This window comes from Gambusia affinis, linkage group LG14 (assembly GCF_019740435.1).
Source record: "Gambusia affinis linkage group LG14, SWU_Gaff_1.0, whole genome shotgun sequence".
Lineage (NCBI taxonomy): Eukaryota > Metazoa > Chordata > Actinopteri > Cyprinodontiformes > Poeciliidae > Gambusia > Gambusia affinis.
The window spans coordinates 9376070-9402062 of NC_057881.1; the positions used below are offsets into that span (position 1 = coordinate 9376070).

At 35.7% G+C, this 25993-nt stretch overlaps 3 protein-coding genes across 3 annotated transcripts; 2 read left to right on the forward strand and 1 right to left on the reverse strand.

Moving 5' to 3' along the window:
* Window positions 1-835: 835 nt before the first annotated feature.
* Window positions 836-2653, reverse strand: mrps21 (mitochondrial ribosomal protein S21). The gene is made up of 2 exons (XM_044138193.1): window positions 2495-2653; window positions 836-1379 (listed from the first exon to the last, which is right to left on the reverse strand). Exons 1-2 carry the CDS (start codon window positions 2575-2577, stop codon window positions 1199-1201), a joined length of 264 nt encoding a protein of 87 aa, XP_043994128.1. The 5' UTR covers window positions 2578-2653; the 3' UTR covers window positions 836-1198.
* Window positions 2654-6617: 3964 nt separating this feature from the next.
* Window positions 6618-12923, forward strand: crabp2b (cellular retinoic acid binding protein 2, b). The gene is made up of 4 exons (XM_044138196.1): window positions 6618-6861; window positions 9315-9493; window positions 10985-11101; window positions 12576-12923. The coding sequence occupies exons 1-4, from the start codon at window positions 6780-6782 to the stop codon at window positions 12624-12626; spliced, it is 429 nt and encodes a 142-aa protein (XP_043994131.1). The 5' UTR covers window positions 6618-6779; the 3' UTR covers window positions 12627-12923.
* Window positions 12924-16977: 4054 nt separating this feature from the next.
* On the forward strand, window positions 16978-25825 carry scamp3 (secretory carrier membrane protein 3). Its single transcript, XM_044138197.1, has 9 exons — window positions 16978-17400; window positions 17614-17694; window positions 18795-18905; window positions 19664-19784; window positions 19940-20068; window positions 21122-21281; window positions 21382-21483; window positions 23071-23188; window positions 24717-25825. Exons 1-9 carry the CDS (start codon window positions 17347-17349, stop codon window positions 24852-24854), a joined length of 1014 nt encoding a protein of 337 aa, XP_043994132.1. The 5' UTR covers window positions 16978-17346; the 3' UTR covers window positions 24855-25825.
* The last annotated feature ends 168 nt before the right edge of the window (window positions 25826-25993 follow it).

Below are 25993 nucleotides of genomic sequence, written 5' to 3' on the forward strand. Positions count from 1 at the left end.
CTATGACTGTAATTGATTTAAAGACGTTCCAACAAGTACACTGTATTCTGACAATCTATCTTGCTAACAAGTAACTGCCAACAGTTTGTGCTACAGCTCTCGAAGTTATATTTCATAAAAATCAATTAGCATCCAGCTCAAATAATGTGGAGCATTTCATTCAAGCTTCCTTGTTAAACTAGGAACAAGCAACAGCAAAATCTCTGTTCAAAGTAAATTTCATGCTAGTTATAAAAATTTATTCCATTTAAATTGTTTCTCACCGTAATGAGAAAAAAACAGGTTAGACTTTTATATCTATATAGAATTTTCAAAATTATTGGCTTCTTGCCAAAGATGTATAAAATATTTTAACTAATTTATCTTGTTTGTAGCACCACCAATCCAGCTTTAATTTAAGCACATTTATTGAACATTTCACGACTGTCACAACAAGCCAACAGCTCCACATCTAGACAACAAAGCCGACAAGCCACAGCAACTTGTCCTGTGACATGTAATCACAGCTGTGAGATCAGACAAAAGCTCAAGTTGTTCAACTGTAACAACACTGACATTCATAAGATATTAAAACGTACAAATCCTTCACAGAAAATAATTATGAAAATGTTTTAACAAATCTGATTAAAAGTTAACATTTTATATGGGAGGGGAAGACTGTTGCACTATTTCTGCTTGATCCTTTTATTATTTTTTAAACTTGAACAAAACCTTAAGTTGCTGGTCGGGAAGCATAAATGTAATCAACAGGGCTCCTTCTTGTTTGATTTTAGCAACAACTAAAAGTCATAAACTTAAATTTCTCAAATAACATAAATTCTTCAAAAACAAGTGATCTTGGATACAGTTATTTTATTAATACAACATTAGATGACAGATGAATAAAATGAAAGGAGACAAGAAAGTATCACATCTAGGTGGTCTTCATGTGGCTGCAGGGGAGAAAACCACAACTTGGTATCAGCAGAGATTACTAAGTGTGGATAAATGCTCATATTTCACAGCTTAGATGAAACAAGAAAGTTGCAGAAAAACATCAGCCTTTTTTTTTCCAAATGAATGAACATCTAAAAATTTTCTTCAACTTGCTTTCGACCATTCCTATCAGATGTAACACATAGCTAGTGTTTGTGTAGCAATTCTCTTGTCATCCTTGGATGCTTGAATGTGTCGTCCTTTTTCAACACATTCAATCTCCCTAGCAACCGAGCCAGGGATCCTCTCTGTTTGTCCTGGAGACAAAAGCAATCTTTCGTGCCATTTCCATGTGGTAAATGCGCCTGCAGTTCTCAAAGTTTTTCCGGCGTCGCTCTCGGCAGGGCTTCTCGAAGTAACGTCTGCGCTTCACTGCGTCAATGATCCCATCCTGGGTCAGCATTCTGGGGAATGTCGAGAAGAAAAAAAAAGGGTGGAACAGCTAAGTGAGGAAACACTAAATTCAAAGTAAGGAGCTTTGAAAAGGGATACTGTCAGTTTCCAGTTTCTGTATTTCACAACAATCCCAGGTGGCACAAATGTCCGCCATGAAACAATCTCTTTAAAATGTATCTAACTTAAACATTTTAATTTATACTATACTTACTCAAACATTTTGGAAACAAGAATGGTGGTTAAGAATCTGGTATGTGTGTGGGCCTGTTTTCCCTTTCAAATAAGCTTTTGTTACATGCAGAAAAAATTACTGGTCTTCAAGAAAATCCTGGAAAAACTACCACAAAATGTAAATGTCTTTGCATTTATAACTTATTTTAAAGTGCTACTGACATTTGATATCAATATTGCTCCTAATCACAATAATCAGAACTGATTTTATTGTAAAATCCATCCAAATCCTTCTTTCCTTGAAATAATACCTACAGGCAAAGTTAAAACAAAAGTCCACAGTGTTGTATAATGTTCTTACTGTGGCTTTCGCCTTTGTAATAGCTTTTCTAAACACCTGAGAGAGTAAGGATGAAGGTATAACTTAAATTTAAATAATTGTATTTAATATACTTCACTATTTTTGTTTTATTGCAGTTAAATTTGATGCGCGTTGTTTGAATGACATACAAGTTTAGTTTAACTCTATTTACTTCATAATTTTCATTATTTTAAATCAAATGTCTCGACAGCATAATTAACAACTGTCCAACGACATAATTAGCTCATTAGATTTGTGCGTGTTCTTATTGGCTTCTCTAATTTGAAGAACTTCCTGCCGCCCTGTTTGTTCATAAACAGTCCTCCATAAATAGTTTGTCCCTATAAATTAGAGTATTTTTGGAAACCAGGTTGTGACACATTTCAAACCCCTTGTCAAATACATTTAAAGTTGTTTATTGATCTTGCGTAACAAAACGGAAAGAAATCCCTAAATGTGTCGCCTGTCCTGCGCAGTCGCACTCTGCGACATTGAACTCCTAGCTCGCGCTAACCTGGCTAGCATTAGCGTTCTGTTCCCATGACGACAGCTAAACTAATATTGAAATTAGGGTGAATTTGTGAATTTAACCTGTTCAAGTTCTTGTACGCGGTATCGACATTGCCATCTTGGACCATCACCGTCCGAGCTATGAAACGAAGGTGCCGCGCCATGATGAGGGAGTAGCTTCACTGATTTGTTTCCGGAGTGCAACGACTAACTGGGAAAGGTTCCGAATTCCGGATTGTGGGGTTAAACAATCGCTAGGTGGCGCGACACTCAAATAACCTCCCTAATGGACTGATATTAATATGAAAACTCACAATTCTAGTATTATGTGGTTAGTTATTTCTGTTTTACACAATATTCTTGCAATTACTCAGTAATTTGAAAAAAAATTATAAAGTTTGTGCTTTTGAATCTATTCAGACCAATTTTCCGGTCTAAAATGTCAACATATATATTAAGAAAACATACTAACATACTTGTATGTATGTATGTATGTATGTATGTATGTATGTATGTATGTATGTATGTATGTATGTATGTATGTATGTATGTATGTATGTATGTATGTATGTATGTATGTATGTATGTATGTATGTATGTATGTATGTATGTATGTATGTATGTATGTATGTATGTATGTATGTATGTATGTATGTATGTATGTATGTATGTATGTATGTATGTATGTATGTATGTATGTATGTATGTATGTATTAAAGATTACTGTGAGTTCATACAAGGTACAATGACTGTACTGAATGATGTTGTTACCATAGTAACAAGCAGAAGGATTAGATTAAGCTATTTAATCTGTTAAATATGGAATATGTTTATCCATATTTTCAGACAGACTGCCAGTAAATTGTATTTCATTTCACCCATACAAGTGATGCATACATTGATGACAGAGTCTCTTTGTGATTTTTTTCTCTTACACTCTCTGCCAGGACTGTTTCATCAGGTCTGGATCAAATGGGACGCCTGTGGAAACATGAGGCACACCATTCACCTCACAAAAGCACTCACGATATTATCTATTCAGGTTGGGTAAGCTTCTCTCCAAGTGGCAGGAACACGGAGATTCAGTATAATCCTGCAGCCAGGTTAAAACTATTCTCAAATGCTGAGTTTCTAAAAAAATTAAAATATATAAATAAATGTTTAAAAAAAAAACAGGGTGGGGAGCACATAAAACACTCACCAAATTGGATAAACATGGCATCACTACCTAAACTGGGACTCAGATAAAAATACAACAGTGGCAGCTTTGAGTTTAGAAGAGGATGAGGATAATGGGCTTGATGATACACTAACCCTGGACACTGGAGCGCTGCTATGACAACAAATCTGGCCAAATCTGTGCTTCCCTCATAGTGATCTATTTTCACAGGCTATAATAACAAGTTCCTAATCAGAACTGATCTAAGTAATATGTACAGAGTGGGACAAAATCTGTAGTTAACAAAGGAGGTAGTCAAGATTTGAAACCTTTAATTTACCTAATTTTTAATATGTAGACTTTTAATAACACAAAGAGACAAAATATCTAATAAGACATTTGACACCAATGTAAAGTCTAGACTATAGACACTTTGTTTTTGTAAAGCAGTTTTAAGAAGAGAATGCTCAGGGTTGTCCATAATTTTTTGATTTTATGAGAAATTCTTCTTTGCACAATAACTTTAACATACATATGTATATATTTGAATGGCTCTGAAAAATGTTTTAAATCAAGAAATCGAGATCATCATAAATTTTTTAAAAACCTTTTTCAATTCATAATTCAGCATTTATCTTGTACACTTCAAACAATAATCAAATGAGAAGGGAGAAAATAAAGTAGATATTTTTATTACTTTGTTGGAACACCATTTGATTTCAATTCAAAATTCAATCTTCTTTCGCCATAAAATTATTTAATATTTTTCTCAACTCTTGCTAACTTTCTCAAAAGCTGTCAGATTATAAGAACTTCTGTTATACACAGCATTTTCAGGAAACGGCAGAGATATTTTTAGGTTTTGTCCTGGATTCAAGCTGGTAACTTAATTTTTTTCTCATCAAGTTATTCTTTTGATGGAGTTCAGACACACTGACACTAAAAAATAATATATCTCATGTTCAGCTTTTAGCAGACACATGTAGTATTTTTGCACTGGTATTTTAGAACTGTTCATAACTTAATTGCTCAATGGAATCCAGTTAACCTCATCTTAACTGATCAAATTTTAAATGACAAAATACACATGTCCAAATGTTTTATCTAGGTGGATAAAAACAGAACTTACAGGAGAAGAAGTTGACTCTGTATCCATTTAAATGATGAAAGGAGGGACAGTTACAATGTCGACAAATGACAGCAGCTGCTCTTGTTTCTGGTAAGTAACTTGTTTTTATTGAGTGTGTGTACAACTGCTGGCTGCAAATTGTTTGCCTCCTGGGGAACATTAAAGCCCCTTTGAAATGTGAAGCCTTTGTAGAACCTAAAGCACATGTTAAAAACCTCTGTTGCACATTATTGAGCAATTGTCAAAAGCTACCACTTTTTAGGTAATTATAACAAAGAGCTTGATGAACTTCAACCTAACCATCCACTTTGCAAAGTTTTTGTGCAAAACTGTAAGTGTAAGATTTTTTTAATAACTTAAAAAGTACAATTTGTGTACTTGTACTTAATAATTTCAAGAGGTGTAACTGTTGTTTTGTATTTGAGAAAGACTGAAAAAAAAACTAACAGGATTCTTCTTTTTGATTTCAACTTCACAGTTGCAAGGCTGTACCAAAATTATCTCCATAAATTTTTCTCTAATATTTTTTAGATTTGCGTTCCACAGAACAAAAACTGTCAATCTGTGAATACTGAACCACGAATGGTTGTAGTTCTGCAACAGTCATGTTTCAAAATGCTCGCTATAATTGTAAAACAAATCCCCAAAAAACAAAGAAACTGGAATTCATTTGGTACTTGGAACTCTATTTGAGACTGAAGATTCTTGGAAAGAATAAATAGATTTACCAGATGTCAAATGTGTGCCATTTTTCTAAGAGTTATTCTGCATCAAACAAGTTTTAGCAATAAACATTGGGCCACTTTTCAAGTCATATATAGACACTCCCATCTTTGGTTAATTTCCATCCCATTTTCATATGGAGACCATATGGAAATGTTGGCTGATTTATGATATTTTAGAGCCTCAAATGATATTTCACAGTCAAATATGGGCTCCTGACCCCAGCTTTGGGAACCAAGAAACTACATAAGGTGCCATTTGTAGCCCTTTGACTGAATTCAAGAATAACAACTATTTGTACTGTCCAGTTTGAGTACTTGATGGAAATGGAAACCTTTTATTTGTAATAAGGGTAAAATTATTGACATATGTTTACTGACATATGTTTTTTTAAAAGAGAAAACGCTAAAAACAACGCAAAGTATTTGTCTTTTTATAATCAAGTAAATTATAAGCAGAAACATGTTTATCCAGACTTTTACAGAAAAGCCAACTTTAACTGCAGCCAAATCAGTTTTTATCTGACTTATTACATTTGGCTAAATATTGGCTAAATTAGGTCACATTTTAAAAGAAAGTGACCCCAATCTCTTTTTTATACTTAGAATAAAATTGTTCTGTTGAGCCAAAAACAAAGTGAAAACTAGATGTTTTTCTTTTAATACAAAATCTCTTTTTAATTTTTTGGGATCTACAATCAATAATATAAAAAGGATAACTTTATTTGCTTAATTTTAGGGACATTTTAGTATTATTTTCTTGGCCAGCAAGTACTTTTGATCCAACGGTTTTGGCCCATGTGATAACTCCTGTTGCAGTGATGCCACCTGCTGGACATCTCATCTTTTGCTCTTCCAACTTTCCCACCTCCCAGCCTGCAGAACAAAACCTTCACACCGGATCTGATTTCACATTCCAGCTCTTCAACATTGAACTGTTAACTTTCCCCGTTTCTCCTTTCACGAATAATGTCTAAATGTGGAGTTCTCATTTGTGCCTTGCGTGAACACGGCTATTGACATCGCACCATCCCATCCAATAAAAGAAACAAAGCAATTAACACATTTCCTAGCTGTTAATCAGCATCAAATATCGAAGTGCATTTTTCCAGCTCGTATCCAAATCTTTCACCACGCTGCAAGACGTGGAGGGTGTAGTTGGGCTCTGGAGGGCTTGGGGAGGGGGGAGTCCCTCCCCACCACCGGTCTCTGCATTGGCTGGGTCAACATCAGATTCGGCCGAGCCGAGGGGCCAATGAATGGAGGCGCAGATGCAAGCGGAGGAGACGGCTTTTTAAGAACGGACGCACAGAGCGGAGTGCTCACAATCAGACTGCTGCTCCAATCTGCACCGAAATGGAGAACAAAGTGACAAATTTCTCTGGAAAATGGAAAATGAAGTCATCGGAAAACTTTGAGGAGCTTTTGAAAGCTCTGGGTGAGTTATTAGTTATTAAATTTTGTTATTGTGACGCATTGCTCTGTAATTTGGATAAACTTTCAAAACCTGCATGCTCACAACTACTGAACTATCAAGTTGCAAGCTTTGTTCAAGTTTTTAATGCTGCTGATTATTCATTAATTATTTTCTAGTTCAACCCTGCATATGCAAATTTTAAATCACCGCTATTGTCTCTATACTTAGTTTCCATCTTGCCAAATTGTTTTGGAAATCTGTGAATCTGATCTTTAGTTTGCAGTTTTCAATGTTTTCTGAAGTTCTAAAGTTTCTTTGTTTTCTTTCTTGTAGTGAAAATAAGCCAAAAACCTCTAGATTTTTTTTGACGCATTGTTTTAAAATATCTACAAAAAAATTGATGACTCTCATTGCAAACAAAATTAAGCGACCCTTTCATGAATTTTAATTGTAGAAAATCCACTGGGCTTTGAAGTAAACAAAAATCAAGTGTTAAGGTATCTCTTTTATCTTAAGCTTTGTATGTCTTGCCAGAATCCATGTATATGTCCTCACTGCAGGGGACAAAGGTCACACGAGGGCCACATCATGGCATCCGTTAAAAATCTGAAGTCAAATTTCTTGAGGGCAAAAGTTAGATTAGACTCATCTAAAGCAGCGTCCTCCTCATGTGGCTGTAATTACAGCCAATGTAAACTGAACTAAGCCTTAACATGGGCCCCAGCAGCCAGCCAACGCTGAGCCTGACTTTCCTTCTCCATCTCCCTAAGGCCCCGGGCAATCCTGAGCTTTTTGTGTGTGTGTGTATGTGTGTTTGTGTGTGTGTGAGTAGGTTACCTCCTCTAAGTACCAAAGCATGAACAAATATGGTCTAAACTGAATCAGATATCCGAGTTGTCTTGATCCCTCTGAAGTGAGGCCAACCGACATGAATGAGGCAGAAGATTAGGAGTATTTTTTTTTATCATTAGACATCTAAAAAACAAAAGTTTGAAAAGTTTTTTAGCCATATCGGCCCAGTCCTACTTTTTTTATAATAGTCTCTTATTGTAAAATATCTAAAGGTCATATGAACTTTGAGGGCTTTTTCACACTTTTTGCCTCTGTGTTTGGCGTAGATGTTTATATGTCGCTCCGTTGACTCGTTTTAGAATGACATTATAGATTCCTGCTAGTAATGCCCACCAATTTAAAACAGGCTAGTGAAATCCAGGAAACATCCCAAACATTCTGGCTAAAACAACTGGTCCAAACCCATCCGAGGCTTTAAAGGTTTGTATTAGTCATCTGTGGATGCTCTTACAACAACTTTAGCTCGCCAATACATATCTCACTCTGGTTTCTAGGCTTCCATCTGGGGTACAGTAGGTTGTGTATTTGCACAAGAATTAAACCAGAATGTTCCCAACCTTATGCCAAGAACGTGATTTTTCTACAGAGAACCGAACACAAACACTTTCTGATGATTACATTTGGTAAACATCCTGAACACAGTCTCATATTTTCAAGGATAATACAAAGTGTAACGGCGCTGTTCTTTTGGCTTTTGCATCAACATTCCCAGGTTTTTCTAATTTTGTTTCATACAGAATTCTTTGTCGGACCTTTATAGTGCTGGAATATCTTGTTTACATTAAACAGGGGAGGGAAACATCTTTTTGATTTTCATAAAAAGAACATCTGTTACCTTCACCAAAGTGAAAAAGAAATTGGGAGAAATTAACCCTCTTTTATCTTTGCACTGTATTGTTTTATTGCCGTTTCTGTAATTTGTGGGACATTGAAATATACCAGATATTCTGCCTTGTTCCTATTTAGCACAAATTATGGAGACTAAAAAGCCTTTTTGAAGCAAATGATTGATTTTAAGAGGTTCATTCTTGGTTTTGGTTTATTCTGAGTAATAAATCACAAATGATTATTTCCTTTTGCTGCTTGCAGTTGCAAAAAAAAAAAAAAAAAATTGTGCAAGATCACAAGTTGTTATGGGAACAACCAAACCCTGAGAGGCAAACATTGTGAAATTTATTTTGTTGTTGCTTTATCAAAGCATCTATTGACTCCCAAAATATCAGATAACATGGTTTCAATGAGCCCAAGGCAAGAAGGAAAATTCCATCCATTCTTTGCTCAGTGCTTTATTACCACAGGATGCTTTTATATGTGCTAAACTTTCATGAAAATGAACTGAAGGCAGAGAATGATTCATTCTGATGGATTATTTACCACAATAACGTTGAAAACCACTGGCATGCACAGCTGGGATTATACATTATGGATCACAGCTTCCAGTTTGACTTTAGCTCTCTGTGTAACTCTTCTATGTTCGTCCAATAGGTCGACTTCACGACAGACACATTCAGGTTCGACGTATTTATTCTAGGAAAAGATAAAATCAAGTCGGTGGTTAACATCAGTCCAGCAGCTTCTGCCCCACAGTAACAAACAGCAACCGAAAATATGTGAATCCGTAGGTGTTAATGTGTTCCTGAGGAAGATTGCAGTGGCGGCAGCATCCAGCCCGGCAGTGGAAATCACCCAGCAAGGAGAAACCCTCTCCATTAAAACATCCACCAGCGTCCGCACCACCAATGTGACTTTCACCGTGGGTCAGTCCTTCAATGAGGCCACAGTCGATGGACGGCCCTGCACGGTACGCATCTTTTTGCTTATCATAAAGCATTCCTCTATAAAGTTAATATTACGCGCATACCAGAATCCGCTCAAGGACAGCGCAACTGGCGGCAGCTCTGCCTAAAAGGTAACATATGGAAATAATTTTGGGTGAAACTCAAGAGTTAGTCTGAGGGATTTTACAAAGAGATCTGTTTTTCATTTCTTTGTGCTGAATGAGTGATGATCATGATTCCTGACAGCTCGTAAAGTTTTTCTCACAGAGAGCGACTAGCAGTCTCAACCATGCCTGATCAAAATTAAGTGTCAAAAGAGGCTTTGGGTCAGTTTGTCCCTCTGGTAGCTCACATATTTATGTTTTCTTGTCCGGTTTTCTATTTAGTCATGCAGACCACGTTGTACTAAAACTATTGCATTCTCTGCAAAAACACACAATCTTACAAAATGTTTTCAGTCTTGTTTATCTTAGTGCTCTTGAAATAATAAGACAAAAATAATTTGCAAGTAATTTTTCAACAAGATAATTCCTTAATGTTGATTAAAAAGTACTCGTTCCACTGGATGATTATTTCACAATTTGTTCTGATATTATAAGTTAAATAACCTCCCAATGGAGTTAGGAATTAGTAATAATTAGCTATTAGTGACTTAAAACAAGCTTGTACATCTTGTTGAAAAGTTAACTGCAAGTTTTTGAAGCACACTAAGATATTTGCAGGACAAACTAGAACAAAAATATAAGATTTGTGTTTTTGCAGTGTATCAGTTCAAATTGCACATACAATTTATTTTACTGTTAGTCTATAAGCTAAAATTTTCCTAGGATTTTGGACTTCATGACCCCCAATCGAACCAACCTAACTATTAGAAATCTTCTCCTGGTTTATATTTCTAGTAAAATTGTACAGTTAACACTAAAATTACTCATATGTCTGGCAGATTTTTTGAAATTATGTCCATTTAACCCAGAAGCTTATTTGGGAATGGTAGTAGCAGAGGCATCTTCAAAATGATAAAAGAACAATGTCATTTAGGGGGAAAAAAATGTTTTCTATTTTCTTTTTTTATTAAAAATCTGACATATTCGAAATGATTTATATCCTCCTCAATAATAAGAGGAAAATCTTTATTGCTATTACAGTGATAAAATTTAATTCAGTTCAAAAGTTCTTTATTAATCCCAGAGAGAAATGAAATGTTTTAACTGCAGTTTTATTGAAGGAGTTGTAGCAGTTTATGTTCCAGCAGTTCTGTGAAAGCTTTGGTCTTAAGACACTCTGTATTAAAACTGTTTCATGAAGAGAATGCTCAGTGTTAGGATAACTATACAAACCCTGCCTATAATTATTATTGTTAGAAGTAAATTACTTTAAACCTTAGTCTCACAGAGGAATGACTAATTTTGCTTTCATTATATGAGCAGATTAAAGAAAATTCTAGGTTATGAACTTACACACACTGTGTTTCAAAGGTCTGGTTTAAGTTTTTATTCTCTTTCGAATCTCTGTAGAGTTTTCCAAAGTGGGAGACAGACCGAAAGATTAGCTGTGAACAGACTTTACCAAAAGGTGATGGACTGAAGACTGCGTGGACCAGAGAACTGACCAATGATGGAGAACTCATACTGGTAATTTTTTTGTCTGCTCCACAAATACTACACAACTTTACAGAGGTAAATAGGAAAACTAGATGCCTAACTACACTTACAACTGTAAGGTAGCATGAATTATTCTATGGTCAGTTATTCGATTGCTTTTAGATAGCTAGGTTTCCAGTTTTCTACATTTATTTGTTCTGGAGTCATACATTTGAAACCAGATATTTATATAAAGTGTACAAAAAGATGTTCTTGTTGCAGACTGGGCTCTTTCTGCATGGAGTTTGTATAATCTTGCAATTAATGTATTGGTTCTTTCAATATGCATGCGCCTTCATTTTTGGAGACATGTCCTGTGGTCTCATTAAGCTAAAATCTAAGTATTTAGTGTGGCAGCATCATGTTGTGGGTTTGTTTGCTGCAGGAGGAATTGCTGCACGTCACAAAACAGATGGGTTAATAAGAAAAGAACATTATGTGGAAATACTTAAGGAAAAAAAGGTCCTCTTGAAGTTGGCTAAGGGCAAAAAAAGCCAGTGTTTTGGAGTGTCACCACAACACCTGGACCTTTGTCCCACTTTAGCGACTGAGCAGGTGGAGGCAAACAAGATGGCCGTCAAACATGAGCCAAAACACCAGCAAACCACAATGACAAATTTTTTGAAGGATTCCCAAAATGTTTGATACAAATCAGGGAGCTTAAAAGGAAATTGTACTATAAAGAATGTAAAAAAAAAAAAAACGATAAAAAAATATGTCATAATTTTGGCATTTAGCAAATAGAAATAATTGTAACAATCATAACTGACCTAAAGCAGAAATATTTTGCCTGATTTAATTGGAAGAGGTGTTACATGTCTTTTTATACAATGTATACTATGTACATCTGAATTCAACTATGTGTTTCTAAGATTACCAAGTTCCTAGGTTGGGGTGTTTTAAGGATCCTGGATGTATTTCCTAACTATTTTTGTAGCGCTCTAGTTTTCTAAGACTGTAATGCCCAACTCTAATGAAACACTTGTGTCACAATCTTTTAATAATTTACCAGAAAATAAAAATCTCTAAAGTATAGAGTGATTTCAACTCAGTTGATTAGGACTTTCAGACCTTCCAGTTTGAGCTAGAATCACAACACATGAAGTTTGAAGAAAACTTTCTTCAAACATCTATCCAATAATAATAACATTCCATAATATTCCTGATTATCTTTATTCTGCAAACTAAAAGTAGATTTGACATTAACTTGTGAAGTTTGCTCATTTATTTAACCAATGTTAACTGGATCAAATGTACAATATGTCAAAAGAAAAACATCAAACAGTTACTGCTAAGGTGTGGTGTTAAAGAAAACACGATGTGAAATTAAATAGTTTCTACTACAACTTGGCAACTTAGGCCACATACTCAGATTTTATTTGCATTTTAAATAATAAATTAAACAACTATGGAAAGAAAGTGTCAGAAGTGAAACCCTTTGCTCTTTCTGTCTGTTTTCTTTCAGACGATGACTGCTGGGGACGTTGTCTGCACCAGAGTTTATGAAAGGGAATGAGGACATTTTTACTGAGTACTGTCACATAATACTTCTGTTTGCATTTCATGCATGGTTTCCATTTACTCGCCTTGGTTTCTTCATCCTCGTCATCCTCCCAGCCACTGAGTCCTGGTCAAGTCTTTCCCAACCAATGAACTGGACAGAAAGGCAAGAAACTGCCTTTAACATGAACATTTTCTCTTATTGTATGATTTAATCAAGATATACATTCCATTTTTATTTCTTTATTTCTGAGGAGATAATTAGCCCTGTACCTTTATTCTTATGAATTTTAATAAACAATTTTATATGATTTTTAATGTTTACTGATTTTTTTATAGCTTTTGCTGCTGTTGTTGCACCTTTGTCACTTGTTTCCTTATAACTTGTCATTCCTACCCCTTTTTTTTTTTTTTTTTTTATCTCCAGAGGCGTTTTTCTTCTCATTTCCATACCGTGTCCTCTGTGCGCCCTCTGTCATCAAAGCTGACTACAATATGCACTTGATTAGTACCAAAAACTCCCGAGGATGGTTCATATTTTCTAAACTTTGCAACAAGACACTTGGCAAAGGCAAGGGGGAAACAGGGAGTGGCGAGGAAAATGAGCAAGAGAAGGAGAGAGGGTGGCCATGAGAAAATTAAATCACTGCATCTGGAGTGGTTATGCTTGCTCTGTAACAAGAAAGTATTCAGTGAACTCTTTTTCGCTCTACTCTCAGATTTTTCACACAAGTATGAGGAGTTGTTAGGCCTCCTCATACACATACCTCAGAGTTAGACTCATTTTGGACAACATAAACGCAAATATTTACATAATTAGAGTTTAAATTGTAGATCTTATAACGCTAACAGTCCTTAACTTTCTGACAAACACGTCGCCTTTTATGAAAAATTAGCCTCGGGGGTCTATCCGACACTTCCTGATTGGAGGACTGCAACGGTTCACAGGCAGTGATGGTTTTTCCAGGTTTTTAAACAGCATGTAGACCAACTCCCCTGTGATCTGTCTCCCGAGAAGGTACACACAAAGAGCTGAGAAAGCAGCCAGAGCTCACAGCCGCCTTTAAGCTGAATAAAGGTTAGATGTGTTTGCTTGAGTGTCTCCATTTTATAAAATATATATTTGTCTAAAAAAAAGAAAATTTTTCTTGGATCAGACTGAAAAAGAAGGACATCTTGGTTCTTCTGGCCTTGGATAAGCCAACAATGAGCAAAGGGTGGATTTATTAACCTAAATGTTTGAAAACAATTGTGGGAAATCAGAGTACTCATAGAAACTCAAGATGTGCATGGGATAATCATAGAAACTCCACAAAGGAAATTTCTATGAAGAACTGAAACTCTGAAAAGTGGTAACAGCCACATTGAGAAAGAATAAAATTGCTGTAATTTTCAGGACTGATTTGCATGTTTGTAGCTCAACTTTGTTTTCTTTTTTGAAGTAACAACTATTATGAAGTCAGAAATCTCTTAGAGGTTGTACACCAAAAGTACACAAAAAAGTTAAGAGTTCAAATGCTTAAAAAATGTATAAACAATATAATTGTGCAATGCTTTCACAAGCTTCACCATCTTCATCATGTGTCACAGCCAGAAGCTTTGTTTTCAGTGGTGTCACTGAACCCCATATTATTGTGTAAATGCTCGTCAAAACCGCAGTACTTAGTGTACAGTGCTGCACTCTGATGCTGGTTTCCTGGTGTTTGCTCAAGAACTGAACCAGCCACATGTGTTCACCCCCTCCCAAAAAACTCCAAACACAAAATTCTACTGAAATGACCTCTTTGACAAATGATTGTGTGCCTCAGTGGAGCAGTTTGGAGCTGTTCCTGCTTAGGCGGGTCATTTTCCACACACAACTGTTATGCCAGTTCATTCCTCAGGCAGTGATGTCATGGAGAACTGCTTTGCTCTGTTGGATGAGGTGGAATGCTGCGGTTTCAGGACAACGATTGATTGAGAACCAGATGGACGGATCGGGAAACGTTTAATGACAAGAGCCTGGTAACCGAGAAACATGAGGTCAAACAAATTTTGACTTTTAATTGTTCATCAGAGTAATTGTGATCAAGCTGTGGGATGAAATGTGAAAAATGTGGGGTGTATTTGTATATATCATTTTGTAACTGTGACTCTTTTGGGTGCATGTCTTATCAGTTTGGTACATCTATAGACTGAAATATCTCACATCAAGTCAGATTGGATGTAGTACGTCTAGAAACATTAATTTTTATGTTCTGGTCTCAGATTCTAAAATATAAAAATGCTTCATTCTCAATCATTTCACTGTAGTTCTGGTTATATGTTGAGTGAGGTTGGGTAGGGGTGAGTTGAGTACTCAAACTTTTTACCCAAGTTAGAGTAGCACTACTTTAATATACTTTTATATTAAAAAAAATTAGGAGTCAAGGAAATTATTCAAGTAAGAGTAAAAAAAAGTATTTGGGGAAAAAAAGCTACTCAGATACTGAGTAAATGATCGAAACATCAATCATTTAATATTTAAAAATTACGTCATCCGACAGACAGAAACATAAAGTTATGAGGAAGTGTTGGTATTTTAAAGCCCAAAGTGAAAATAATTGATAGAAATAACATAATTAGAAATTAATAAAATCAGGCAAATGAAACATTAAATTGTTTTTCAACATAAACCCTATTAAACTTTAACATAAACTGCAGGTGTGTGTCTGTCTCTGGTGAATTTTTGGTTAAAACATGTTTTTTCTTTATTCAGTAAAGTTACTCACTGTGCGTTTATATAGCATCTAGAAATTTCATTCAAGTAAGAGAACTGATACTCCATAATAAAATTACCTAAGTGCAGTGTAGTAAAAATACTCAATTTCCCCACCCAAAAAAGTTACCCAAGTAAATATAACTAAGTAAATGTAAATTGCACTCTTTTGGACTCCATATTCTAAGTAGAAGACTATAAATTAATTAGGCAATGGATTTTATTTCAGGGGATAAGGGTAAAAGAGGCTCAATAGAAAATGCTATCCACACTTATCAGATCTTAATAAAATGAAAATAATAGTAATGATAAAAAGAAAACTATGTATCGTTTTTCTTTCACATCACATTGATTGATGCATGTGAAGAGATGTCCCATAAGAGGAAAGGTAAATCATGTAAGCAGGTTTGAGGATTTGGAGTTGGAACATTTGTAACAAAATCTCATAACCGTCCTCATCCATGTGACCCCATGTGACTTGTAGAAGAAGAAGATTAAAAGAGAGTAGGGCTGATTGTCTCAGGCCAGCATGGCATGAAATGTGGATAAATGTGCACAAACTGGTGAACACACACAAAAAAAAAAAAAATCCTGTCTGCTGCTGCTCAACCTGAGATCATGGAGGTAATGGATGAGGAGCTATACCGCTTTTCAAAATTGGTGGGTTTTTTTCGCAATAATATTTATTCATAAACTGTAAGAAGTTATGAAAAAGTGCTTAACAGATTTAAATTAAGGGGCAGACTTCAATTAAACTGGATGTTTAAATCTCACTTGTGTTATCTGCAATAAGCAATGAACGAGAGGGACATCTACTGGTAAAAGTGATAATTACCGTTTTTTGCTATTAATTTAGTTTGACATTTAGGTGTTCTCTTCCTTCTCCTCTGATAATTATGAGACTGTTAGAGTTATGAGGTATTTCTAATCATAAATTTCAGATAGCATTACATAATTATTAATAGTTTTAGAATAATGAAATAGCTGAGTCGTAATTTGTAGATATATATTTTTTTTAATTACAGTGGATGAAATGGGTCTCCAGCATGGGTGGACCTAGACAGGGGCCAACGGGGGCTAGTGGTCGTGGCTGCTACTATTGCCCTTGTACTGAGGAGATAATACGAAATCAGTTTCTTATGGTGATATGTGCTTTCATCTTTTACCTTCACAATTTTACTTTAACAAAGCATTAAAAATTAAAGGGTGGCACTTTTAGCTTTAGCAGTTAAGCTACTGCTCAGTTAGGGGACTGCAACCAGCAGCTCAGGAACAACAAGTGACTCTTTGACACAATTAATTAATATTAACTTCATATATTAATCGATGAAATATTGCCCTACTTTTTTGTTTCATTTAATAAATTTGGTTCAGAACCAACCAAAAATATTCACTAATATTTACTAAAAAAATAACTACAACACATTTGAGGATTCGATCACTATAATTTCCCTTTAAAATTAAAATGCTAACTTTATTATTTATTATGTATTTATTAATTTATTATTATTATTATTATTATTATTATTATTATTATTATTATTATTATTATTATTATTATTATTATTATTATTATTATTATTATTATTTAGAACGTGTCTGTTTTCTCGTCCCCCACCTTTCCCACGTGACTCCGTGCCGCAGCAGAAGTCACATGACCACTTCTTCTCGGTTTCCTGTAGCAGAAAATATCTGATTTCCTCTGCTCTTCCTTGACTTCACAAGACTATTATCGAGACTTTAGCGGCTAATGCAGAAACAGAAACGCCTTTCCAGCCACTAGACGTTAGTCTAAATACAAAGATGAGCAACGAGCCACCAATATAGCTCTCTATAAATGACCGGATAAACCGACAGCATCAAGCAACATCTGCCTTTTTTCTTTTCTTTTGACAAGACACAGAAACTAAATCCTCGATAAATCTGCTTGGCTTGTTAGCATTAGCTTAGCTTCTGTTTTCCCTAACGTTCACATCAGCTGTAGGCAGTGGCCGCTGTCATGTCGAAATATACCAGCTTCCCCGAACCGACGGAGGACCAGAACCCTTTCCAGGTGGGTGAAAGGAAGCTTGTGCTGATGTCCTGATGGATGACAGATCTCTGCTGCTGCTCATGTGACGTACTGGGCCCAGCTGTCATCCTCAGTGACTTGCCTATTCGCATTGTAGCTTTTATAAACCGTAAAACCCGCCTGTAACCGGGCGATGTGGCATGAGGGAATGGAACCAGCGGTATAGTTGTTATAATGTTTGTTTTTGTTTGCTAGGACCCAGCTGTGACTCAGCATAGCAGCAACACCGAGTATGCAACACTGGACCTTTACAACCCGTTTGATAAACCAGCTGGGGTGAGTGTATTACAAGGATTGTGTGAAAATTAGCATTTTTAGATTTTTCTCCCCCTTTTCTCATTGAAGTTAAAAGTTAGCATCATCCGTCTGTTCCTCTATCCATCTGACACTCAAATTAATCTGTTGATTATTCCTTATTTCTCTAGTTTTTGCTTTTCTCTGGTTCCATTTCCTTTAATCCAGATCAGAGTAGAGTAGAAATATTCCATAGTGAACTTTTATGTCTAAATGTACTTGAATATTTATACAAAAAATGTATAGGATGCTGATCAACTTGCACAGTTCTGTACAAGAGCTAATGCTAATGCTGCCAGAGTATTTGAAGTTTTACATACTATAGTTGCATGTCAATACATGTGAATATTACTGAAAGGTTTATTTATTCAGTAACTCAGTAAGTGAAATGCATTATATATGTGTTAATTTTACAGAATGGTTATTTATTTGAGTTTAATGTGATGATTTTCAGCTTAAAGGTAATGACATTTGATTTATTAGAAGATTAGAATATTACACCAGAACAATTAAAGCCTCTTTGAAACATAATTATTGAGATGTACCGGTGTATTTTAAGTTATAGCCTGGGACTTATAGATACAAAGTTGGTCAGTATCCATCCTTTAGACAAAAAGATTGTAGTTAAAATGTTCTTTGTAACATCTGAGCAGAGCAAGATTGTTTTAAAACTTTTCACAGAACTCTGCTATTGATTTTAAAAAAGGTTAGACCATTTTCCTCCTCTTAAAATTTAATTGTCAGGTAAACCTTATTCCCTTTAAGCATGCCATAATGAAATAAGAGCTGAGTCAGAAATTTTGCACAGAAATGTGCTTATAAATTTGATTATGTAGATCTGTAAAACTGAGACGTCTAACCATTGATTGTTTTAGTGCCAACAAGCATCAAAGTGTTCAAATTAAATATCTGTAACATCCATTTAGCTGTGTTCAAAATGTCTAATTGGTTTTCTTAACATTATTGTATTCTGCTGCTATGAAGCCTTTCCAAATGAACAGTTTAAAGTAACTTAAATGTATTTTTTTGTTGACATTTATGGATGTGTGTTGCATTTTTCTTTCTAAACAAATGCGCTGCAGCCTCCACCGCCATATGAAGCCTCTTCTCCGCCTGCACCTCCGCCTGCGCAGACGCCGCCCAGCAGAACGACACCCACTGAGCCTCGCAGCTATGGCTCTTATAACGCACAGGTACTCATGTTGTGAAGTCAATACTATGTTTTTAGTTCAGTGGGAGCTAGGTGACCATATAGATGTCTCTTAAAAATTATAAATATAATAGAGAGGACATACTTGCAGTTACTTGCAAGAATATTTACATCCATTGAACTGTTTCAACATGTTTTATTTGAATTTTGTCTGACAGACCAACAGAGAGTAGTTATTAATTGTTAAGTAGATTGTGGAAACAATGTGCTGTACCTGCTGCAAAAGACAATGGTGAACATCAAGAAACCATTTTCTTGATGGTTAACAAATGTTTACCATCAAGAATCACTTGCTGAATTCTTGTTGGTTGTGCAGGAGGCTCTACTGCTGCTTTTCAAAGATGCATTTTTGTATAATTGTGCATCTGTTTGCAGCTATTTTAACCTGTGAATGTAGATGTTGATTTGTGGGCTACTGTGGCCAGTAGTAGATTATGTGGATTTAAATTGACAGGAGGCCCTTCTTTTGAAAAGAGCTCAAAATAGGCAAAACTGAGCAGACTAAAATCTCATTATCTAAAAATGATTTTGTGCAAAAAATGTTACAGACATGTTTTGTATATCCCATAGACGTATCCTACCCTGTTCAAGGATAGGATACGTCTCACCTTTCAACCCATGTAGCAGCATTTGAATCTGCAGCTAACACATTTACATGTCCCCTATCTTTATCTAACTAGTAAAAGCAGACTTTTAATGTGAAAGTTGACTTTCTGTTTGCCTGCCGTCTTTGTGTGTAAGCCTGCAGTGAACTCCACCACAGCGGAGCTCCTGAAGAAGCAGGAGGAGCTCGAGAGGAAAGCCCAGGAGTTGGAGAGGAGGGAACGGGAGCTGCAGTCACACGGCCTCGGCCCTGGAGCCAGTGAGATGCAACCAATTTTTGTGATTTTGTTCGTAAGGTGGAATGTCTCTTAATAGTGCCCTCTGAGAGATTTCCATTTGATCGGGTTTAATAGATAGATATATAAAAGGGTTTGTGCTTTCTTTGGCTTTACCTGCTTCTGTTCTCTTCTCCAGCTCGTCAGAATAATTGGCCCCCTCTGCCTTCGTTCTGTCCTGTGGGGCCCTGCTTCTACCAAGACATCAACGTGGAGATCACCCAGCGCTTCCAGCGAACTGTCACCATCATGTACTACTTCTGGATGTGTGAGTTTATCTCTCTGAAAAATATACGTCACACTCTCGAAATGTAATAAACTTTGGTTTTCTTGTGGGTTTAACTTCATGATCTGGGCCTGATAAAAAGTGAGACTCACAGGTGGAGGGAAGTTAAGAACAAACCCGTGAGAAGAAGTTCATATCGCATCCGTTTATGCTCAGATGTTTATCTAAACTCACAAAAGACACAACTGCTCTAATGTTTATCTTCTCTAATTCTCCAATTTTCTGTGATTTAACTTATAGACATAAATACTGTATATATGTACAAGAAGGGCTTAAACTAACAATTATTTTAGTAATTTATTATTTTGTCAACTATTCTGGCAATTAATCAAACAAAAGGTTGACACATTCTGCAGATTTTTTATTTAACAATTTAAACCTTTTTTAAAAACAATGTTAGAAGTAAATCAAATGATGTGAATAAATCAATTAATCTTCAAATAAGAAAATCAACATTTTATTCCCTGAAATGCAACAACAGAGCATTCCTTTAGTGTACGCTTGATCATTTGATCAATGATCAAAATATTTAATTTGATTTAATTGAGCTTTGGGGTCAATAAGGTTATTTTGAATTTGAATTAAATTCAATCTTGCTGCTAAAAAAATATCTCAATACCGTCTAGTGGTAATATGATGATTATTCTTTGGATTAATACATTAACAATTTTCTAACAAAAGGTTCTTAGTAGGTTTTTTTTTCCAACGCCCAGAAATCACATCGCTATTCAAAAACTACATTTTGAATACAAGTAAATGACAAACAAAAATGCTGCTTTGACACAAATTTTGTTGAAAGATTTAAATGTAATTTGAAAACTTTAGAAACATTTAAATTCACCCAAAAATACAAAATCTGGCTGTAATATCTGATGCTATTTACAGACCAGGGACTCAGGAGAGTTGAAATCTAATTTGAAATTATGTTGTTTGTTTTTATTAAACCAAATCTTGACAGACTGCTTTGTTTCTGTGAACACACGGATGGGTTTGGAGTTTTTGTTAATATTTTTTTCTGTCTTTTCCAACATGCAGTCTGCGCGTTCTCGCTTGTCTTCAACCTGATCTCGTCCCTGGCCATGTTCTGTGCGGATCCGTCCAACGGTTCTGGTTTTGGGCTCTCCATTCTCTGGGCCCTCCTCTTCACGCCCTGCTCCTTCCTCTGTTGGTATCGACCCGTGTATAAAGCCTTCAGGTAATCACAGCTGTTTATCAGATTTCATGTTCAGATTAAAATATTATTTTGACTGTTGTTAATCGCTGCGTGTTTTTATTTATTATTTCTCCTCTTGCAGGAGTGACAGCTCCTTCAACTTCTTCATCTTTTTCTTCATCTTCTTTGCTCAAGTCTGCGTCTTTGTCATCATGACTATTGGGATCCCCGGATCAGGATTCAGGTATAAATGTATTTTCCTCCTTAATTACATTGTTACACGATGCTGCTGTTGTATTATAGATCCCAATCATTTAATCTCTCCTCACAATAACAACATCTTCTTTTCTTGTCTTGACATGATAATTGCTTAATGGGGAAAGGTCAATTTCTTAGTTTGTAAGGCAACAATGGTTTAAAAAGTTGTATTTATTGTCTTATTTTCAGTTTAATCCTTCAATATCTTTATGTTAGGGGCTGTTTAATCCCGTTTTACCGACCTACAGAGTTAGAAAAGCAAGAATAAGACTAAGGTCACACAAGATCAAGCTTGAAAAATAAGAAAGAAACTGAATGTTTTTAAATAAAATGCTATAAGGTTGATAGAACAGGGATGTTTTGAGTTTGCTTTTAAAGTGAAACAGTGTAGTTACTGATCAGAGGTATCCAGAGAGCAGAACCTTAATGACTTAAAGAACCAAGAGCTGATCTGGAGTTGATTTTGTGTGTAACAGGACCTTTACTTGAAGACCTGAAGGGCCTGTCTGGGATACATTTAGGAAGGGGTCGGGTCATTGAACGCTTTAAAACCGATACAAAGCTTATTAAATCTCTTCACTGTAAGCCGGTGGAAAGATTTTTAGATTGGAGTGATGTGCTCAAACTTTTGGGTTTCAGACAAAAGCCTAATTGCTGTGTTTTGGGTCATTTGAAATGTATTAAATGGATGTTTTTAGTTTCCAGAAAAGCGTGCAGTACAGGAATTGTAATTTACTGGAAATAAAGGCGTAAATATATACATATTTTCAATCAGGTTGTGTCAGGAAGGATGTGACTTTTCTTGTGATATTTTTCCAAGATAATGAAATTCGGTCTGCGACGTGTTTGAAAATGAAGATCATAATTCATGGTCACACCTAAGTTTTTGGGAAACTTGCAGGCTATAACCATGACGAACAGCAGATTCAACAAAAAATACTGCCACATTCTGCAGATTTTCCACTTTATCATTTTAAACAATATTAGAAATGCACCAAGAGATGCAAATATTTACATTACTTTTTTGAATACCAAAAAAACAGCCTAAAATGCAGTAACGTAGCATGCTTTAGTGCACAAATGATCATTTGTAGCAAAGGATGCGTCTGCAGCTAAAAAATACTGTCTACTAATCCGTTTATATTTTTTTGATTAATAATTGGACAGCAAAATATGCTTAAGTGGAAATTTCTTTTTTTCAAAATTTGAACCAGGCGAAGCTAAAATGCCATTTTAGGAGACATATACACATTTTGTACATTTTTGGCTTAATTGCCACTCTGCCCGTGTTGTTATTTCATCAAGTCTGTATACTCCAGTTAACAATTAATCGATTACTAAATTAGTTGACAATTATTTCAATAATTGATTAATTTCATTAATCGTTTCAGCCTTAGTTCAATCGGACTTTTTTGCTAAATTTGCTATTAATCTCTTTCTTGGATTTCATTAATTCACTGCATTTGTGTCCTTGGAGAGACAAACACACCAAAAATGTTTTAGTATCGTTATGATTTTCTTGTTCTTCTCATCACTCTTAGTTTCTCTCACTGTAACCTATTTTTCTACCCAGTGGCTGGATTGTGAGCCTGGCTCTTCTGAATAAAAGCACTGGCGTTGGTGTGCTCATGATTTTGAATGCCACCCTCTTCACTGCCCAGACCGCCATGGGGGTTTTCCTGCTAAAGAAGGTCAGTAGCTTTCTATTTGTAGAGCTAATCCAAAGTTAGAAGCACATGTTAAGGCTGCATTTTAACAGAATGCTTCTCGTGTGTGTGTGTGTGTGTGTATGTGTTTTTTATAGGTCCATTAGCTCCATTTCCACAGAGTTTTGGTCTAATTTAGTGTTGTAAACTTAAACCTGGCTATATAACAATCTTTTATTGCCAACCCACAGATAGTATTTATGGCTTACTTTGAATAGGATTAAGTTGTAACTTTTTCTTTGTGTTTCTGTTCCTGAAGGGAGATGGAGTTTTGAATAGGGGGCTTTTTGATTCTGTTATTAATAGTTACAGCTAATAATGAAAAGCTTTGATTGGCCATGTTTTATCACACTAAACTTAAAGTGTGAATTTTAAAGCAGATGTTTAACAGCCTTGCTCTTGAAAAAAAATTTAAAATGACTTCCTATTAATTTTTGTTATTTGGTTTGAAGCTGTGGTGTCCTTGTTTCAAAAAACAGTTTTGTGATTTCTAATTGGAAATAAAGCCAGGAAGAAAATCCACAAATCTTGGCTAGAACTATATAAGTAAATTTGAGCCTTAATGTGAAAGAACTCTTTGTCACTAGAGATACAACTTTGACTTTACGTTATCCACTTTGGACTGAGATTCAACTTGTGCATTGAAAAATAAGAAGTACTTTAAACAAGATGCACAATAAAATGAGAGAAACCTTTTATTCCCACATTCAATCAGATCAAACTTTGCCAGTTTTGGAACAGATTAGTAAAATTAGTAATGGTGCGTTCAAACCAAAATCATTACACACATCAAAAACCTGTCCAATGCTTCAAGTCCAACTCGTGTGCACTTTGAATGTGGACGCTTGACATTTGTTCTATACCTAGTGTTTTGTGCGTCAGGCGCGTCTGGTTTGCATTCAAAGTCTATATGGAGGCGCATCAAGAGCGCCTGAGCTCTAGCCGTTGTTTTCCATTTCCGGCCGACTTGTTGTACTCGCTTGATGCGCCAAACGATTCAAATCGCTCTGCGCATTTCACACGTCTCGACGCGCCTCCACATAGGTGTTGAATGTAAACCAGACATGCCTGATGATCTAAACGCGTTTGGTGTGAACCAACCTTGAGGGTCAAAAGATTCTAGAACAATTTTTAAAAGAATATTTTTTTAAGATTTAGACAACTTTAGAATTTTTTTCTACATTCACTTGACGTTTGGTGGTATTGTTGGTGCGCTGCATGTTTTTGATCAACGTTTTGAGTATTTGTCCACAAGTTCTGAAGTTTTGGCCGATTCCTGCAGACATAGCTGCTGTAACTGAGTCAGATTGTAAGCGACCATGACGGGGCACATCATTGTTTTGTGTCCAAAGTGTAACCCGTGGGCTCATACATCCAGCAGATAGCAAGCTGCCTCTTAGAAAAGCCACATATCAGGTTCCGGGTGTCGTTTTCACTCTCATTGTGCCGATAATATGACAATGAATTGCTGCACATATCAGTGTCAGTGTACTCTTCTTCTTCTCCGCTTCAGATCCACAGCATGTACAGGCAAACCGATGCCAGCTTCCAGAAGGCTCAGGCTGAGTTCGCCACTGGAGTCATGTCCAATCAGGCCGTACGCCAAGCAGCTGTCTCTGCTGCCCAGGGGACCTTCGCTGCACCGCGATAGGAGAACGGGATGAGGATTGGTGAAGAGTCGCTTCTGCGAAAGCGGGGGTCTACTGAAATACCTCCGTGAAAGTTAAAATTTGAGTTGTCATGCATGAGTTTTCGGCTTTTGAAAGTGTACAGGACGAGCTGCGCACATTGCCAAACTGAGTTAACCAAAAACGCAAAGGTTGAAATTGTGTAAAATATAAAAACAATGCTGTCAAATTGTCGGAGGAGGAAGGAAACAATGCTGCCTGTGTATCCAGCTTGTGGAAATAATTACATTTATGTTGAAATGTTGCCACTTTTACCTTTATATCTTCACATTTACAACTCATCGACTCATCCTAAAACGGTGTTTTTGTTTGTCTAAATGTTAAATAACAAAGTAATTAGTTGTTGTTACACATATGAATACTATCTGCTTATCTCTGCTGCCAAATCTTTTCACACTGTAAAGAGGAAATGTTTTATTTCTGCTATATGTGATTGTTCTGTTGAAGCCTAATGTGATTAAGATTAGAACTGTTTTGGTATTAATAAAAAAAAAATATCGCCATGCTTTCACAGTCTACAGCTGCTTTCACTTCTTTAGTTGAATTGCAAAAATAATTATTTTCAAATAAAAACAATGCTTTGATCAGGCTGGCTCTTTGCTCAAGGTGCCTCTATGTCAAGGGGTGGCATGAGTTTGCAACTTTTCAGTGGTTTATTTACATCTCTTATATTTGGATTCTTAGTCATTTATAGCTTCTTCTGTAGATTTTTACAATTTATTTCCTTTTAACTTTATGTTGCTCAGAAATTTTCAAACAGCAGCCATTTCTTATGTATATTGTAGGTCAGGCTGAGGGACTTGGGTATTTTAAGATGTGATAAAACGTCAATCCTCATTGCTCTTCTCTGAAGCTGTGTACAAATTTTGCCTGTTTTTTTTTCTTTTTTTCTTTTGGAAGTTTAGGCAATTAATAATAAACATTTTTGTGATGACCACTGTTGCATATTAGTTTTCTGTTAAGGAAGTTATTAAGTATGTATGTTGTTATGTTTCTGTTTTTGTCATCAAGAGGATGTAGTGTAGAAAACAGAATATTTAGACAATTTTAACATGAATTTAATTATTTAAATCTGATTAGTTTCTTCAGCAGTTTATATTTG